The sequence below is a fragment of the Kogia breviceps genome, chromosome 13, assembly GCF_026419965.1.
Source record: "Kogia breviceps isolate mKogBre1 chromosome 13, mKogBre1 haplotype 1, whole genome shotgun sequence".
Classification (NCBI taxonomy): domain Eukaryota; kingdom Metazoa; phylum Chordata; class Mammalia; order Artiodactyla; family Physeteridae; genus Kogia; species Kogia breviceps.
This window is the reverse complement of record NC_081322.1, coordinates 16755672-16771440: the sequence shown is the minus strand read 5'-3', so window position 1 is coordinate 16771440 and position 15769 is coordinate 16755672. Positions and strand designations below refer to the sequence as shown.

Here is a 15769-nt window from a genome sequence, read left to right as displayed (position 1 = left end):
TTAGAATACTACTTTAAGACTTAACTTTGCTATTGTTATATTGATTTCACTTGAAGCCTGCTATCTTTAATTTCTTCTGGTTATAAAAAAGACCATACTAGAAAAAGATATTTGATGATCCTTTTCAATAAAGTTTGAAGACAACAGAAAAATTTACATATTTTAAAACTGATAATACACAACTAAAGAAAGCAAGTACAGTTGTCTCTCAGTGTCCAAAGGGGTTGTTCCCAGGCCCCCACCCCATACCAAAATCCACAGATGCTCAAGTCCCTTACAGTAAATGACATTGTATAGCCAGCCCTCTGTATCTGCAGGTTCCACAGCCATGGATTTGGAAGCCCAACTGTAAAGATTTGGTTTTTGATTCTGAATTCATTCCAATGAATATACAATAAGAATTCACATTAAAACAAAGCATTAGTTATGCTTTGGAACTCCTTTCCACAAAATCACTTTCCATTATTAGAAGCAACTTTAGAAATAATATTTAAAGAAATAAATCATTTTCAACTTGTGAAAGGAATCCAAAATATTTGTGAAAGGAGCTGGTTTGTGTCAATTTTCAGAAATAATAATGATGATTATCCTAAACGTTTTTCAAAAGTGACTTTACCTTCCACCACACAAGTGACTCCCAACATTTAACTTTTCTGACATTGATTTGGTAAGTTAATTATACTGTCGTGGTCTACTTAAAAAAAAAATCAGAAATGTAAAGATTTAAATTCAGTGTATCATGTATTTAGCATTTCAGAATGCACCAAATTGAATCATAGTTTTTCAGGTTTTTAACGAGAATTAAAATTCATCATTCAACAATTGTCTTCAATATTGCAAGTTTCTCTTAATAAGACAACCCTAATCTTTATTTTTACATTTACACTTAAATATTTAACAGAGAGGTTTTGCAGAATCATGACTGGATAACCTTGTTTTATCTATTTTGGCAAGACCTTTCTTTAGTCTCTGTATTCTTATATGTAATATTAAAGTTATGAACTATCCACTTTCTGTTTGTTTTTAGTTATGTTTATATTAACACAGGATACAGAGTTCACTTCTTGGCAAGTTGAAAGGAAAATGAGGTAAGCCAGAAAGACAAGCTGTGAGTCAAGCTGTCTATTAAGCAGCAGGAACATTCAAGTAGTCGGAATTTTCAACTTTCACTTACATCAGTGTCTTTCTTACAGGGGAAAGCACAAATCGGCCTCTAAATCAAGGCAGATATCAGGGCAAATTAAAGAACATGGGTAATAAATGGTGACCTGTTAAAATCTGTATGCTTTGCTAGCCTTTGTTTCCATAGATAATTGTGCCTCTAAAGAACCATGCATTTGGCTGGTTCAGTAGTTGTCACTGAATTGTCAGGATTCATCCATCACTTCTTATCTACTAAGAGCATGCATTTGGATGGAAGAAGCCAACTCTACTTTATGACCTTGTCTATTTCTAGCCTATAATATTATCTTGTTTAAAAAGTTGCTCAAAAATATATCCTGAAATCATTTTTTTCCTAAAAAAGGACTCAGGCTTTTGTCTTTTGTGTATTGTGAGTTTTTATATTCTGGGTGTGTGGTAAGAATACCTGCACATGATAGCTTCCCCATAAATACACATGCATGTAGCTGCCAGATGCTTCTGGTGATAATGTCTGCACTTTCTTCGGATGATACCACCTAAAATAGTCCCAATCTCAGCTGCATAGTTTCAGCCTTAATTTCCACGGAGTAATGACTAATGCCCTGTTTAAGGAAAAAACATACCAACAGAAACTCTGATGTTTAATGTATATATTAAGTACAAATGAAACTAGTTCTGGGTTCCTCTGCTTTCACTCAAAATATGAATAATAGTAAGTAACTTTTTCTGAGATAAATTTCAGCAATTTTGTAATAGACAATATTTTTCAGATATTCAAGTGATATGATAAGAAATGTCCTACTTTTAAATGGTTAATTATTTTAACTTGTGTTTTAAAAGAGTTTCTAAAAGATAATTGAACATTTATTGGAGTATTTGTATAAGTTGAGTTAAACATTATAAATTTTAAAATGCTTAATTACTAATTGGGTTAGCTGACCTATGCAGATTATACTTTAAAATTCAGTTTCCAAAATTAAATGACAAAATTTCACTCCTATTTACTATATTTCATCTTGAATAAATATATGCCATTGGGGAAAAGAAAAGAAAAGTAGGTTTATGTTACAGGGAAGTTTTGCTGGGTCTGTAAGTATCGTTTTAAAAGCAGAATCAATTGTTCATTATTTTGTACAAGTTGAAGTAAAATCATTATTCCACTGGCATGTTTTTCTTGACACTACTCACAGTGGTTAATGAAAAGGTTAATGAATAATGTACATATTTCATTAGAGAAAAAAATCTTTATTTATTGGAAAGTGGTTAAATGGCTTATTTCTTTCCTTTTTTTAAAAACATCTTTATTGGAGTACAATTATTTTACAATGTTGTGTTAGTTTCTACTGTATAACAAAGTGAATCAGCTATATGTATACATATATCCCCATATCCCCTCCCTCTTGTGTCTCCCTCCCATCCTCCCTATCCTACCCCTCTAGGTGGTCACAAAGCACTGAGCTGATCTCCCTGTGCTATGCAGCTGCTTCCCACTAGCTATCTATTTTACATTTGGTAGTGTATCTTTCACTTCGTCCCAGCTTACCCTTCCCCATCCCCATGTCCTCAAGTCCATTCTCTATGTCTGTGTCTTTAGTCCTGTCCTGCCCCTAGTTTCATCAGAATCATTTTATTTTTAAGATTCCATATATATGTGTTAGCATATGGTATTTGTTTTTCTCTTTCTGACTTACTTCACTCTGTATGACAGACTCTAGGTCCATCCACCTCACTACAAATAACTCAATTTCATTTCTTTTTATGGCTGAGTAATAGTCCAATGAATATATGTGCCACATCTTCTTTACCCATTCATCTGTTGATGGACAATTAGGTTGCTTCCATGTCCTGGCTATTGTAAATAGAGCTGCAAGGAACATTGTGGTACATGACTCTTTTTGAATTATGGTTTTCTTAGGGTATATGCCCAGTAGTGGGATTTCTGGGTCATATGGTAGTTATATTTTTAGTTTTTTAAGGACCCTCCATACTGTTCTCCATAGTGGTTGTATCAATATACATTCCTGCCAACAGTGCAAGAGGGTTCCCTCTTCTCCACACCTTTTCCAGCATTTATTAGATTTTTTGATTATGGCCATTCTGACTGGTGCGAGGTGATACCTCATTGTAGTTTGATTTGCATTCCTCTAATGATTAGTGATATTGGGCATACTTTCATGAGTTTGTTAGTGAACTGTATATCTTCTTTGGAGAAATGTCTGCTTAGGTCTTCTGCCCATTTTTGGATTGGGTTGTTTGTTTTTTTGATATTAAGCTGCATGTGCTGCTTGTATATTTTGGAGATTGATCTTTGTCAGTTGCTTCATTTGCAAACGTTTTCTCCCATTCTGAGGCTTGTCCTTTCATCTTGTTTATGTTTTCCTTTGCTGTGCAAAAACTTTTAAGTTTCATTACTTCCCATTTGTATATTTCTGTTTTTATTTCCATTTCTCTAGGGGGTAGTTCAAAAAGAACCTTGTTGTGATTTACATCATAGAGTGTCCTGCCTATGTTTTCCGCTAAGAGTTTTATAGTGTCTAGCCTTACATTTAGGTCTTTAATACATTTTGAGTTTATTTTTGTTTATAGTGTTAGGAAGTGTTTTTTCTGATCTGATTTTTATGATTTCTTTCCTTCTGCTAACTTTGGGTTTCTTTTGTTCTTCTTTCTCTAATTGCTTTAGGTGTAAGGTTAGGTTGTTTATTTGAGATTTTTCTTGTTTCTTTAGGTAGGATTGTATTGTTATAAACTTCCCTCTTAGACCTGCTTTTGCTGCACCCCATAGGTTTTAGGTCATCGTGCTTTCATTTCATTTGTTTCTAGGTATGATTTCCTCTTTGATTTCTTCAGTGATCATTTCGTTATTTAGTAGCGTATTGTTTAGCCTCCATGTGTTTGCATTTTTTTATGTTTTTTTTTTTCCTGTAATTGATATCTAGTCTTATAACGTTGTGGTCAGAAAATATACTTGATACAGTTTTCATTTTCTTAAATTTACCAAAGCTTGATTTGTGACTCAAGATATGGTCAATCTGGAGAGCGTTCCATGAGCACCTGAGAAGAAATTGTATTATGTTGTTTTTGGATGGAATGTCCTATAAATATCAATTAAGTCCATTTTGTTTAATGTAACATTTAAAGCATGTTTTTCCTTATCTAGTTTTATTTTGGATGATCTGTCCATTGGTGAAAGTGGGGTGTTAAAGTTCCCCATTATAATTGTGTTACTGTCGATTTCCCCTTTTATGGCTGTTAGCAATTGCCTTATGCATTGAGGTGTTCCTATGTCGGGTGCCTAAATATTTACAATTGTTATATCTTCTTCTTGGATTGATCCCTTGATCATTATGTAGTGTCCTCCTTTGTCCCTTGTAATAGTCTTTATTTTAAAGTCTATTTTGTTTGATCTGAGAATTGCTATTCCAGCTTTCTTTTGCTTTCCATTTGCATGGAATAGCTTTTTCCATCCCCTCACTTTCAGTCTGTATGTGTACCTCGGTCTCAAGTGGGTCTCTTGTAGACAGAATATGTACGGGTCTTGTTTTTGTATCCATTCAGCCAGTCTATGTCTTTTGGTTGGAGCATTTAACCCATTTACATTTAAGGTAATTATTGATATGTATGTTCCTATTACCATTTTCTTAATTGTTTTGGGTTTGTTACTGTAGGTCTTTTCCTTCTCTTGTGTTTCCTGCCTAGAGAAGTTCCTTTAGTATTTGCTGTAAAGTTGGTTTGGTGATGCTGAATTCTCTTAGCTTTTGCTTGACTGTAAAAGTTTTAATTTCTCTGTCGAATCTGAATGAGATCCTTGCTGGTAGAGTAATCTTGGTTGTATGTTTTTCCCTTTCATCACTATAAAAGTGTCCTGCCACTCCCTTCTGGTAGAGTTTCTGCTGAAAGATCAGTTGTTAACCTTATGGGGATTCCCTCCCTTTTATGTTACTTGTTCCTTTTCCCTTGCTGCCTTTAATATTTTTTCTTTGTATTTAATTTTGATAGTTTGATTAATATGTGTCTTGGAATGTTTCTCCTTGGATTTATCCTGCATGGGACTCTCTGTGCTTCCTGGACTTGATTGACTATCCCCTTTCCCATGTTAGGGAAGTTTTCAACTATAATCTCTTCAATTATTTTCTCAGACCCTATCTTTTTCTCTTCTTCTTCTGGATCCTGTATAATTTGAATGTTGGTGGCTTTAATGTTGTACCAGATGTCTCTGAGACTGTCCTCAATTCTTTTCATTCTTTTTTCTTTATTCTGCTTGAGGTAGCTATTGCCACAATTTTGTCTTCCAGGTCACTTATCCATTCTTCTGCCTCAGTTATTCTGCTACTGATTCCTTCTAGAGAATTTTTAATTTCATTTATTGTGTTGTTCATCATTGTTTGTTTGCTCTTTAGTTCTTCTAGTTCCTTGTTAAATGCTTCATGTATTTTCTCCATTCTATTTCCAAGAGTTTGGATCATCTTTACTTTTATTACTCTGAATTCTTTTTCGGGTAGACTGCCCAGTTCCTCTTCATTTGTTAGTTCTGGTGGGTTTTTACCTTGCTCCTTCATCTCCTCTGTGTTTTTTTTGTCTTCTCATTTTGCATATCTTACTGTGTTTGGGGTCTCCTTTTTGCAGGCTGCATGTTTGTAGTTCCCATTGTTTTTGGTGTCTGCCCCCAGTGGGTGATTCAGTGTCTTGTGTAGGCTTCCTGGTAGAGGGCACTGGTGCCTGTGTTCTGGTGGATGAGGCTGGATATTGTCTTTCTGGTGGGAAGGGTCATGTCTGGTGGTGTCTTTTGGTGTGTCTGTGAACTTAGTATGATTTTAGGCAGCCTCTCTGCTAATGGGTGGGGTTGTGTTCCTGTCTTGTTAGTTGTTTGGCATGGGTTGTCCTGAACTGGAGCTTGCTGGCTGTTGGGTAGAGCTAGGTCTTAGCAATGAGACAGAGATCTCTGGGAGAGCTCTTGCCAGTTGAGATTATGATTACGTGGGGTTGGAAGGTCTCTGGTGGTCCAGTGTCTTGAGCTCGGCTCTCCCAGTTCAGAGGCTCAGGCCTGACACCAGGCTGGAGCACCAAGACCCTGTCAGCCACACAGCTGGTTCCTTGGGAATTCTGAGACCTTAATTCAGAACTGACTTCAACTACGGGGTTTTTGAAGCCAAACTGTCTGAAAGATGTGTGATCAGCCAGAAGCTGGCATCTCTTTAGATATGGGATCTTCTCTCTTTCCTTTTCTATCTCACTGATTTTCCTGCCATCAGAGCCAAAGCACTCCTGCCTTGGTTGACACATGTCTAGTCCTTGTCTTTATTATTAATATCTTCAAAGCAGAAAACTTTGATGTTTGCTGTGATTATAATGTTCCAATTATCTTTATATATCTGTTATATGTGTATGTATATATACATGTGTGTTTATATATATACACACAATGTTTTTGTTTATATATAAAATAAGTTATTTCTTTCAAACTGCTCTGTGTTTTGAATGCAATCTGCTGCATTTTTATATTATTTTCTACCACTCAAACAGATAAGAAGTTCAAGGTTTACAGTATGAAGATGAAATAATTTATCATTCCTAAGCATTGTGTACCCATACTTTAGGAAAGACAGTTATCTGTTGGGATAATTTAAGTCATAGAAAGACAGTGGAATGAAGCAATTATTTACAAAAGGTCATATGATATGGTAGACATTTTTTGAGCAGTTATAATAACTTAATAAGTAAAAAGTATATACATTAATTTCTATTTTCTTTGTATAAGCAGTCCAGTAATCCACTCAGAACCAAGATTAAAAGAAATATAAATTCTGTAGTTGAAATTTAACTATTAAGAATTATAAACATTTTTTTGTCTTTATTGCTAAAGATAGACAGTTATCTTATTTTCCCTTTTAGAAATATTTCTCATATTGTCTAGTACACATTGTTTTAGATCATTTATCTTCTTCCTGGATTCAAAGCTAGAAAAACTTTCCCAGCTCCTTTTGCCATTAGGTGTGTTCATGTGACAAAGTTCTAGCCGATAGAATGCCAAAGAAAATGAGACATGCCACCTCCATGCCTGCTTCCCCCCACCAGTAAACCATCTAGCCATTCTCTGCCATACTGACTGGAGGAGACTCACGTTTTTAGCCAAAAACACATTTGAACTAGCATAAATTGAATAAGGTTGAATAAATGAACTCTTTATAAAGATGTGGTTGAGGCTAGAACCACAAGGGATAATATAGTATTCCTGGGCCACAGCATAGCTACTCTGATACCTCTTCTGTGTCTAAAGGCCACCAGAAAGAAAGGAGTCATCAGTACTTGGAGGAGAGCCATCTGCCAGGAGCTGAGACCTTCATGGGACACCATACAAAGGTCAAGGGATTATAGTTCGTGATGCCACTTGCTTGCCTCTTGAATTTCCTTCCAGTGTTCCCCATTGATGGAACCACATAGGAAGCCAGAAGACAAGAAAGCTTGTATTTTTTTTGCTAGGACTGCCTCATCAAAATATCACAGACTGGATGGCTTCAATATATGAAATGTATTGTCTCACATTTGTGCAGGCTAGAAGTTCAAGATCAAGGTGTCAGCAGTGTTGGTTCCTTCTGAGGGCTACGAGAGAAAGATGTGTTCCAAGTCCTTCTCCTTGGCTTGTAGATGACCACCTTCTCCTTCTATCTTTACACTGTCTTCCTTCTGTGCATGTCTCTCTCTGTGTCCTAATTTCCCTCTTTTATAAAGACACTGGTCATATGGGATTAAGGCTCATCCTAATGACCTCAGATTAACTTGATTACCTCTTTAAAGATGCTATCTTCAAATAAGGTCACATTCTGAGATACTGGAGATTAGCACTTCAACACAAAACTTTGGAGACACAATTGAACCCATGACTGAGCCCACTGATATAAACTACAGAGCACCTCATCCTTAAGCTACCAAGGTGTTCAAGAGTGGGGTGACAAATGCTTACCTATTTGTGTTTGTTTTTCTTCTTCATGTACTATATGCTGTGGTTTTGCAGCCTAGCATCACTGCTTGGTTTCATTTGTACTTTCCCTTTCGTTAAAAGATGAGCAATAGCTCTAGCTAATATCTCAGTAAAATAGTCTTAGTACATGTGCTTTTAGTACCTTTACTATACTAGTGTGCATTTCACCTGATTTAAGCACTCCGTATTTTCCTTCCTGCTTTTGTTAGGTTAAACAATCACGTTTCTTTCTTAAAAATATTGTGCTCCTCTGCAGAAATCCTGTCTTTCCTTGTTCCAAAAATAATGAGCTCTTCAAGTTACTTTTTCACAGAGAGTATTTCTTTCAGTCTTTCTGAGAGAGCCCTTCTTCATGGGTTGTGCACAGCCTTGCTATATTTTCCCCCACAATTCCACTAGTGCATGGGAGGAAGGATGCTTCTCCTATATTCATATGCAATGGAACGTCATCATCCAACAGAAACAAGGTGAGAGTGTAGAGTTGGGAGTGAAATGTGTGCATACAATTAGCTTTACTTTAAAGAGTACGTTAATGGTCAAAAAATTATGGTCACAGGGACTTCCCTAGCGGTCCAGTGGTTAAGACTCTACACTTCCAATGCAGGGAGCACAGGTTTGATCCCTGGTCAGGGAACTAAAATCCCACATGCTGCATGGCACATCCAGGAAAAAATAAAGAATAACGTGCACACAGAATATTTTAAAAAAATGTTTTTTTAAAATTATAGCCACAGCATTCCTGAATTGATTTAAACTTAAAATTGAAATTTTTTCCCCTTTTACTTCTAAGTATGTTTTAAAGGTGTAGAAAACTAAAATTAATGGTGCTCCACTTTTGTTCTTTATAGATGATAAAAATAAGAAAAATGCATATTTCTATAAATTTTCCATTACTTCAAACAAACCCAGGACCTGTGAAGAAATATTTCTGAATTTAGATAACTTAGAACAGATATAGACAGGTTATCAACTACTTTTTCATAAAAATAAAAAGCAATAGTGTGTGTAAACTGCAAAAAACAAAAACAAATTGTAGTTATATAACTTTAAGGAAAGTGATTTTTTTTGCTGTTAAATATGCTTAAAAGTGACATGTGCTGAGGATAGAGAAAAAATAGGTACCCCTGAGATGTTGTAATGTTTTTCTTTTTAAAAAACACTTTAAAGATTATGTAGTCACTTTTAAAACACAGACTGGACATGCTATAGCAGAAAAATTTAAGAAATCTGGGTTCTCATCTTGCCCTCCCACTGACTAGCACCATGTGATCTTGAGAAAGTTGCTTACTTTCTATGATCCTCAGCTTTGAAATGTGCAAAATGAGTGTTATGTACTCATAACAAATTCATATGTTGAAGTCCTAACCCTCAGTACTTCAGAATGTGACTGTTTGAAGGTAGGGTTTTTAAAGAGATAAGAAGTTAAAATGAAACAATTAGGTGGGCTCTAATCCCTCATGACTAATGTCTTTATAAGAGGAGGAAATTAGAACACAGACACACAGAGGTTACGGTGCAAAGACACAGGGAGATTACAGTCATATACAAGCCAAGTGAGAGGTGTCAGAAGAAACAACCCTGCCAATATCTTTTAAAAAAAAATTTTATTGACGTATAGTTGATTCACAACGTTGTGTTAATTTCTGCTGTACAGCGAAGTTATACACAAACACACATATATATGTATACATATATATACATTCTTTTTTAAAATATATTTTTTCATTATGGTTTATCACAGGATACTAAATATGGTTCCCTGTTCTATACAGTAGGACCTTGTTGTTTATCCATCCTATATATAATAGTTTGCATCTGCTAATCCCAAACGCCCAACCCATCCCTCCCCCAAACTCCTCCCCCTTCGCAACCACAGGTCTGCTCTCTATGTCTGTGAGTCTGTTTCTGTTTTGTAGATAGGTTCATTTGTGTCATATTTTAGATTCTGCATTTACATGATATATGGTATTTGTCTTTCTCTTTCTGATTTACTTCACTTAGTATGATAGTTGCAGCCATGTTGCTGCAAGTCCTGCCGATATCTTGATCTCAGAATTCCAGCCTCCAGAGCTGTGAGAAGTAAATTTATGTTATTTAAGTCCCCCAGTCTGTGATACTTTATTATGGCAGCCCAACGATGCTTAGTTAGTTATGTGTCTGTAAAGCATCCCTCATATGGTGGTTGTTTAATGCTTGCTAATTTATATTGTTCTTGCTGCTTGAAGGCTTTTTTGCAGGGCACATCATTTATAATTCTTATGTTTATCTTATCTTGAACATGAGCAGTTCTTTCAGGGTAGAAGAAGATAAGAGATCAAATTATACTATGTTTCTACAACGTGGGTCATTGTACTCATGACTTAAAAAACATATTCAGACGTTTTGGAGTAGTCTTGGAATTGTGCCCTTTTCAAAACAAACCTGTTGTTTTCCTGTATTTAACCTCTATATCTACTAGTTCTACACCTGGGAAATGACAGTAAAACTATAATAAAATGTTAATTCATAAACAACAAGGTCCTACTGTATAGCACAGGGAACTATATTCAATATCTAATAATAAACTACATAATGGAAAATAATATGAAAAATAATATATATGTATAAAATAATCACTGTGCTATATACCTGAAACATTGTTAATCAACTATACTTCAATAAAAAATGAAAGAAACTATAATAAAAGTTAATAATTAAATTGTTTTTAGAGATGGATAAATTTGTATATTTAATAGGATTACGACTTGACACATAATTGGTGTTTAATAAACTGTAACTATGATTATCGTGTTCTCAATTTATTTTTTAACCCTTTTTCAACACACCCCAAGTTAGAACAGCATCTTCTGGTGCACCCTCTGTCTCTCCCACCATTTCTCACTTGTCACTTGTCTTGGTTTCCTTTGAAGGGTCCAACTATGTCTTTTGTGATACAATTCTCACTGCTACCCCAATGTTCACAGACCTGCTTTCTGTCCAGAAGATGGTACACTCTGACTTGGGAAACTATCACCATGGCTAGGATGGAATTTTCCAAAGTACATTGCCCTCAGCATTGGTTATTCAAGAGGTTAAAATGCTGAAGAAAAACATTAAAGGGTCCTGTGCCCATGTCTTGAGTTAAGCAAAGAAAGCGACACTTTATTAAATTAGTATCTCAGGAGTCTTAAAATGCACACGTGCATTTTGAGTGTCAGGGAAGGTATATGTGATGTAGCCTTTCCACAATTTAGTTGATAATAAATTGTTTTTTTCATTAATTTTCCCTAAGAGTCTGGATTCTAGACAATAGGATTTGGGTAGTTCTGGCTTAAAGAGGGTAGACTTCCTTAAAACTTCTCCTTTTACTTCTTTCTCAGTCTCTGTTTTTTGCCTCTTTACTTTCTTCTTTTTTAGCTTTAACAGTTAATTATTTTTACCAAATAATAACCTATTGCCATAACCAAATAATTTACGTTAGTCTACATACTGGATACGGATGGTTGTGTGTGTTTCAAAATATCACTTATTTAGAAAAACAGGTGGAGGGAGGCAAAACACATAATTATACTATGTATTAAAAATTAGACCTTACTAAAAATCAAAAAAAATGCAAATTAGGGGAAATGTCAATTTCACTGAACAGATTGGCAAAATTATATCTGATGTTGGTGAGGATTTGGGGGGTAAAGTCAACTTCAAATGCAGCTTTTAGGAATATAATAATATATATTCATTACTCTATATCTATTGTGGTATAATGGATCATTTTACTTTTCTTCTTTATGTTTTTTGAATGTTCCACATTTTCTACAGTGAATATATTTGACTTTGTTTATCAAAAGAAATACCAGTTTGTTTTTACAGCTCCTCTAAGTGGAAAACATTGTGAGGCTTTCAAGGCTTCTTTTTGTAAATCTGCTTATGTAAATTCCTATAACATTCTTTCCCCAGTACTATTTCTACTATATAGAAAAGGCAGAATGGTTTGATGAACATTAATTTACATGCAAGAATATGTGAATATTAATTAGGAGAGCCTCCACTTTAAAGTGCAAGAAAAATATCTAGAGAAATAGTCTTTGCTGCAGATGAGATGAAGTGGAAGTAAAAAGTGTATCTTACCTGATAAGCAGTGTATACTTCTGTCCATCATCCACTTTAATAGTAGTGTTAATGCTTTTCAGTTTTGCTTCACCAGCACAGAAAAAGTGGTACTACGGGGAAAAAAAATTTTTCCTGTTTTTCAGTGTGAAATTAACATCTTATTTTTGTATTGAACATTACAATTTACCAGTAATATTTTTATTGTGTTGGAGAGATAAGAAGTCTGAAAATTAAAGTGACAGCTCAAGGTGTGCAACTAATAATTGCTAGAATTAAAACACATAAAGGGATACATGTTATATACATAAACCATACACATGTACACACACACACACACACACACACACGCACACTTCTGGTTTCTCTTCTTGTATTCTGGGGAGCCTGGTTGAGAAAGGAAGCTTCTGCTAGCTGGGAGTGAGTGTTAATAGGCAATTTTCCTTAGATACTAGCAACTAAGCAAAGCAAACCCTAGTGTATACCATCTAGACAGTGATGTTAACGTCACACAAGGGAAACTGAAAGATTATGAAAGTTAATCATTCATCCTAAACTTCCAGAGGATTGAAGGGGGCTATGGCCATTTGTGGGATTATTGCTAATTGGACCAACTGAGTTATGGTTTTAAAAGGAGCAAATCATGTCTATAGTAGATATGCTTGGCCAGACATGCCTGGGAATTCCATGAATGGGCTGCAGTGGCCTTTTCATCTTCTCAACAGCATGTTCCTGAATGTATATCAGTTATATTGTGGCCATTCTTTCCCAGAAAGGGCCTTTATAGTCTTTAGCATATCTATTAGAGATCTGTAAGTCACATATAAGTTAAAGAAACACAGTTGCATAGTGTTTCATAACTCCTATGCATCGAGCTACATTAAATTGATATGTCTCTATCTTCCCACATGTAATCCAAAGGTAAACATAATGCTATATATCTTAACTTTTTATGATATTTGGTCATCTCAAAAATTATTTACTGAGAGTTCACTTTAGGAACTATGTTAAACAGCACTGAGATTTTCAAAAACAAATATATTTACATGTACTTTACCAGAAAATCAGTTGCATGACCTTTGGCTGTACATTCTTCTCAGGCCACGTGTAACTAAGTAAAAGGCCACATTTGTTTATTGCATTTTTATGCTGTGTTTAGTATGCAATCAAGGTGACCAGATTTAATATTTAATATTTTTGGCAGCATGGATAATAATTTAGCTATTTCTTATGTACATCACTAGGAGATTTATGTTGTTAGTTAAAATAGTTTTTTAAGTTTAAATGATAATTTACTGGCCAACAATGTGTGTGTATGGGGGGTGGTAATCTCCTTGTTTTGTTCAAATATATCAGAAAATTATTTTTCAGGTATACAGCTAAGTCTTATTAATTCCTATCTTCAGGGATGTAAAAGTTAAACATTTAAAATATTTAATGGATGATTTTATTAATTGTATTTGAATTTTTTCTTTTATTATAAATAGCTCCTTTATGATATATATAAAACAATAGCTACTGTGATTGTTACTCTGTACCATGGATTTTCAAAGTAATTTATAGGTTTCAGCTGATTGCTTCCTTACAAAACAAAAAACAAGAAAAACAAAAAAACAAAAATCTGTGAAGTAGGTACTGCCCTTTTATTACCTTCTTTATTCAGAGGTGGAAACTGAGGGGGAGTAATCTGCTCCAGTCAGGGAGGCACAGTGATTTGTGAAACAGCTAATAAGTGAAGGGACTGACATTTAAGTCCCAACATGGATGTATCTGCTTACCTCCTTGTTATTAGAAAGAGCCAATGAAATAGTTTTAAAAATTAATTCTGATACATTTATCTTTGAAACTTAAATTTCCTAAAAAACATTTGACTAACAATTCTGCATTTCTAGAATTTGAATAGGTCTTAGATTATGATCACTTGAAGAGTTCAACCATAATATGTCTTTTGTGAAAATTGTAATGTAAATACATTCCCCATATGATTATACTTTTAAAATGAATGAGGAAATTGGAGAATAGTCTTGAAAAATCATAGCAGAATAAGGAAAATCTTAAAATCATAAAGATAGGATAGCACTGAAATTTCCTTTAAATCATTACAATGATGGGTGTAGAAACATGGACTTTGGACTGACACAACGGAGTAACAATTCCTGATCTACCATCTTTGAAAGAGTTCAAAGAGCATGTGTAATACCGAACACTCTGAGAACCTCCACTGGCCTGCGAGGTCTTTGTGAGATACAGAGAGAAATATCTACTCCTTATATTGGATTAATGTGTCCCAGGCTTTCTTCTATGAGTTTGTATGTCTTTACTTATTCACCCATTGTATTACACTAACTTCACAATATTTATCCACTTACTAATTTAAACCTCACACCTACATTTACTACCCTCCTTCATGAGTGAGTAAACTCCAGGCCAGACAGCTTAAACTTTGCAAGACCTCAAAACCCCTAAATGGCTGAGCCAGTGTTCCAACTCTAACATTCTTGCTCTAGAGTCCATGATCTTAATATATTTTCTTAAGTTGGAGCCCAACACATAACTGCAATCCAATAAATTATAGTAATTATTAGAGTATCAATATATATATATATATTTTGTTATAAAACCTAAAAGAAAGAAATTCTACACCTCTCTTCACCCATTACAGTTTTATAATTCCTAAATGTCTTATTTCAACTAATTTGAATTTGCTTTTATCCATTTGAAAGTGAAAGAAGCCTCCGTGCTCCATTATTTCATACATATTTTCACCGATAATTCTACAAGTCTCTGGTGTGGTTCACCTTGTCTCTGGAGACATCCACTGTGGTGAGAGGGGCTGGCTGAGTTGTGAGCTGAGTTAGAAGTAGAAAGATGTGCTGGACGTCACCAGGGCTCAATATTATGTGGGTTTTATAGTTCCTTACATTTGGTTTCTTCATGTTTTCTGCTTATTATAAGACTATGGAAATTTCTGGTCTTAGTTGAGGAAAATACTGTAGAGCAGGGATCAGCAAACCTTAGCTTAAAGGGTCAGACTGACGTTTGATGGCTCATTATAGTATGCTATTCATTACATAACTCTATTTTCTTGTTCCATTTTCACCTGTTATTATTATCTGTAATCAATTTGAAGCAATATGAGAACAAAGCATGTTTTATTTACCATTGAATCCTCACAAACTGGCGCTGTCACCAGGGATGGATAAATGTTCAATGAATGAGTGAAAAAATGGATGAATGAATAAAGATAATGCTACCACTACTAATCTGCTACATCTGGTTGACATTTGTTTATATCAGACATTTTACTAAATTATGTATATGTGTTATATTACTTAGGAAAGATGAGTATTTAAAGAAAATCAAACTTGTACAACTTGGCTTATTTAAATTAGAAGGTGTACCTCACACTTTTATGGAAATTCATATCATATTTAAATAATATCATAAAAGAAATGATAGGCAAAAATACTGTTGTCATGTTTCATAAACTAGACTGTGTTGAGTTAATTACCTTATTGCAGTGATGATTTGATGACTTCCTTAATCTGAGTATTTAGAACAGGAATA

The 15769-nt window shown here is 34.7% G+C and overlaps 1 protein-coding gene across 1 annotated transcript in view; it reads right to left on the bottom strand.

The window, feature by feature from the left end:
* The window catches only part of EYS (eyes shut homolog), a 1724957-nt gene that overhangs the window by 708771 nt on the left and 1000417 nt on the right, over positions 1–15769 (bottom strand). The window contains exon 25 of the mRNA XM_059083021.1: positions 12224–12315. Within this exon, the coding sequence (XP_058939004.1) occupies positions 12224–12315 (92 nt within the window). The remainder of the gene's footprint in view (positions 1–12223; positions 12316–15769) is intronic.